The sequence below is a fragment of the Brassica oleracea genome, unplaced genomic scaffold (assembly GCF_000695525.1).
Source record: "Brassica oleracea var. oleracea cultivar TO1000 unplaced genomic scaffold, BOL UnpScaffold01230, whole genome shotgun sequence".
NCBI classification, from domain to species: Eukaryota; Viridiplantae; Streptophyta; class Magnoliopsida; order Brassicales; family Brassicaceae; genus Brassica; species Brassica oleracea.
In genome coordinates, this window is record NW_013617780.1 from 11,575 (window position 1) to 15,801 (window position 4,227).

Consider the following 4,227-nt stretch of genomic DNA (forward strand, 5'->3'; position numbering starts at 1 on the left):
CTGGTATGATTTCAGAGGAGGTCTCCTCACGTTGCTTATGCTCCGCTTCTTTAGTTGCGAGACCATCGATTGGTAGCTGGCGAGATCCATGTGGGGTGGAGGACGAGGATCTTGCGAGGCCCCGGCGTTCTGAAAAGTTACCGCTTTGGAGGACCTTGAGTGAGACCATGCGAAGCGGTCGATACCGGTCCTTAGGTGGTCCTTCACGTGATTCGGGGTCTTCGTCCTTTGAACCGATCGCCATTCGCCAGACCTCTTGACCTCTGGTCCCTGGGTTCGCGGTACCTGAGGTCTCTTCTGTAATTGCTATAAGACCTTGGTCTTTCCCTTTACGGTGGTCTGGTAGCAGGATCTAGAATTCTCCTGATTTCCTTTGATTATTCTGATGCCCCAGGGTATAGGGAATTTCACCATTTGATGAAGGGTTGAAGGGACAGCTCCCATGTCGTAAATCCAGGATCTTCCTAGGATCATGTTGTATGCTGATTGACTGTCGACGACCAGGAACTTGGTAGACATGTTGATCCCTTCAGCGTACACTGGGAGAGTGACCTCTCCGGCTGTTTGCTTAACTTCGCCGCTGAATCCGATGAGGGGAGATATTTTGCATGTTACGGCGCTCTCGTCCAGCCCTGGGTCCTGGTAAGCAGTCTGGAAGATGATGTTGCTGGAGCTACCATTGTCCACTAGTATTCTTTTTACCAAGCAGTTTGCTATGGTGAGCGAGATGACCAGGGCATCGTGGTGGGGAGCCAGGATCTTCTCATGCTCCTTAGCCGTGAAGCTTATTTAGTCGGTACCTAGGAGCAAGCGCTTTGGTTTGGTCGTCTCCAGGCCATGCTTGGCGTTGTGGGTGCTTTTCTTGGCAGCTGCATGACTCACGCCGCTTATCTCTGAACCTCCGGATATGACATGGATCACTCGGTCCTGGCGAGGTGGTGAGGCGGGTATATCTCCAGCGGATTTCGCCGGCACCTCTTTCTTTAGATGGTTCTTGGATTTTTCTGAGAGGAATTCCCGGAGATGCCCTTTTTGGAGTAGTTCATTGACCTCGATCCTTAGAGCGATGCAGTCTTCAGTTTTGTGACCGTGGTCGCGATTGAAGTCGCACCATAGGCCAGGGTTCCGGAACGAGTCAGGTGCCTTCATTTTTTGAGGCCACTTGACCTGTTGGCCCATCTGCCTCAAGACGTTGACTAGCTCCGGTGTGGATACCGAGAGATGGGAGATGTCGGGCCAAGTGGATACCGACATTCCTTCTTCCTAAAGAAAACGAGAGTCATCGGACAAAAGCCCGAAAAGTATCGTTGCGCAGCGACCGAACACGTGCTCCACTCGGTCGCTACATAGCGACCGAGTTCGAGTCAAGGCTCAGTCGCTACGTAGCAACCGAACGTCCATTCCGCTCGGTCGCTACGTAGCGACCGAGCTCGAACCGAAGATCGGTCGCTACGTAGCGACCGAGCTCTTCCGAAACTCGATACGACATTAGTCCATGCATTCTCGTCTACCCTTCGATGCTATCTCCCGAAGACCGTAGCGAACCCATTTCACGATTCCCCGCCATTCTAAGTTATCGATCAAGCTTTAGCTTTACCGTAAAAACCGCTTCTTTATCGAAAGAAGCCGTAATAAACGCTTAGAGTCGGAAGACGGCCCAAAGGGACCTAAGACATGACTCGAGGCCCAACTTACGATTTCTTAACCAACTTACGATTTCTTACGATTTCGGCGGTTTACGCTTGGTTCGCAAGGAAAGATAAATGTCAATTTTTCGCGGATAAATACGAAATTTTGAAGATAATTACGAAGATCAGAAAAAAATGGAATATCTCCATTTTTATGCTATGACGGCTTAAGGGCAGAAGGGGAAAAGTGTAAACCGACCTTGGAGCCAGTATATAAGGAGTCCTAGGCGAGAGGCATGGAGGAGGAACTTGGACAGAGCAAACTTAGCATTTAGAGCAATTAGGCAACTTTCTGTTTTTGTTATTCGAGCTGTGCCTCAATTAGGTTTAGCCGTCTTAGGGTTGTTAGAACTAGGAATCTCGCCGACAGCTCTCGAGCCCAGGCTTATACCTTGTTGTAAACGCTCATACGCAAATTCGGAATAAGACTTCTCTTTGCTCTCTTTTTATGATTTCATATAATTTATCGTTGTTATCTCGTGTTCTGATTGCTTAGCGTGTGGTATTAGCAGATATTCGGGACCTCTAGGAAACTAGGGTTCTCCTACTTTCCTAATTTAAACGAAAATCGACAGTGCGAATTTCGGTTCCCACAGTTTGGCGCTAGAAAGAGGGGGGCTCTCAACCACATCACGCTCAACCAGACATGTCAACTGACGACACGGATAACGTGCAGACTCCTCTTAACGGAAGCAGTGGCACTGATCTCCACACTCCCGAAGCGGACGTATCCGCGGCCAACGCACCAGCCAACGCCGCGGCGCTCGAGGAGTTTAAAAGGATGTTCGCCACCTACGAAAAAAGGTCGAAAGAACAGGATAAGCTTGTGAGCACCTTGACCAAACGAGTTGAAACTTTAACGGCAAGGACTCGAGCAATCCTCCTCCGCGGAACCACTAAAGTCCGCGGGAAAAGAATCGACTTTGCAACCCCGCTCAACAGGCCTGGAGCCGCGCAGGAACAACCTTGGTCAAAACCCTAGCGAAAAATCTCCCATCGAAATGGGAAACTCTGAAAGCCCTCCGCCTCCCTCGAAGGCTTCGGGGGACAACGGAGTCGAGCAAGTCGACCTGGATCCTAGCGATGTCTCCAACAATACTGATGAGGACGTCGACAGGCATCCAAGGTGGACCAGAAGCCGATTCACTCGGGAAAGCTCTCCGTTCGACAAACCAATGATAGAAGAGGAGGAAATCCTCTATTGGAACGAACAAGAAGAGCTGGCTGAAAAGCAAACCGAGCTCACTCGTAGTAAACGCTGACAAGCGCGGAAATCTGCTGACGAGACGTCGGATATACGCGATCTTTGTGCCTATATCATCAAGACTGCGGCAGAAGTAAGAGCCGTAAAATCCCAAATCCATCACGCTACCAGCGCTGCCCCCGAGATCGACAGGCTGCTGGAAGGGGCTCGGAAGACCCCTTTCACCGCTCGCATCTCAGATACGAGGGTATCCGATCCAGGAAAAATCAAAGTACCGAAGTATGATGGTACGACCGATCCGAGAGCGCACCTTCAGGCTTTCCACATCACGATGGGAAGAGCGAGGCTGAAGGACGGCGAAAGAGACGCCGGCTACTGCCGCCTGTTCGTCGAGAATCTAGAAGGAGCAGCCCTCGAATGGTTCGCACGCCTTAAGAGAACCTCTATCGGAAGTTTCCGACAGCTCGCATCGGAATTTCTCAAGCAATACTCTATGTTCATAGATAGAGAAACTTCCGATGTCGATCTCTGGAGTCTGTCCCAGAGGGAAGACGAACCCCTCCACGAGTTCATCAGCCGATTCAAGTTGGTAATGTCTAGGATCAGCGGTATAAGCGACAAGGTGCCATCGATGCGCTCAGAAAGGCGCTCTGGTACAAGTCGAAATTCAGAAAATGGATATCCCTCGAAAAACCGCGAACAATTCAAGACGCCCTCCACAAGGCCACGGACTACGTCATGATCAAGGAAGAAACGAAAATCTTATCGCAAAAACATAAGTCGGCGAGATCATCCTCGAAAGATGTAGAACCAAAAACAAGGAAGAAGAACCCTCGTAACGACAAGTACGTCCATCACAAGGGGAAAGAACTCCAAGGAGCGCACAATTACGCGATCGGCTCAGACCAGGGCCGAACCACGGGTAATACGTGGACTCGCAATCAAGGATATGATGAAAACACCTTCTGCGAGTTCCACCAGTCCCGAGGGCACTACACGACTAACTGCAAGGTCTTTGGAGCAAGGCTGGCCGCGAAGCTACTAGCCGGAGACCTCTCGGAAGTAACCAGCGTGAAAGATCTCATCCTCGAGACCGATCGCCCCCCATAGCCGGACAGAAATCTTCCCGCCGAGAGATCTCCTCAAAGAAACCAATCTGGGGATAAACGCGGCAGGAGGGCGTCACTGCGATCCGCTCGTCATAGACCTCGCCATACGAGATCTGGAAGTCGGAAGAGTACTCATCGACACGGGAAGCACGGTCAATGTAATCTTCCGCGACACTCTCAATCGGATGAGCATCGAACTCTGAGAAATAACTCCAACTCCGAAACC

The 4,227-nt window shown here is 50.7% G+C and overlaps 1 protein-coding gene across 1 annotated transcript; it reads right to left on the reverse strand.

The window, feature by feature from the left end:
* Positions 1-306: 306 nt before the first annotated feature.
* LOC106321108 lies at positions 307-1,254 on the reverse strand. The gene is made up of 2 exons (XM_013759424.1): positions 801-1,254; positions 307-686 (listed from the first exon to the last, which is right to left on the reverse strand). The coding sequence occupies exons 1-2, from the start codon at positions 1,252-1,254 to the stop codon at positions 307-309; spliced, it is 834 nt and encodes a 277-aa protein (XP_013614878.1).
* Positions 1,255-4,227: the final 2,973 nt, after the last annotated feature.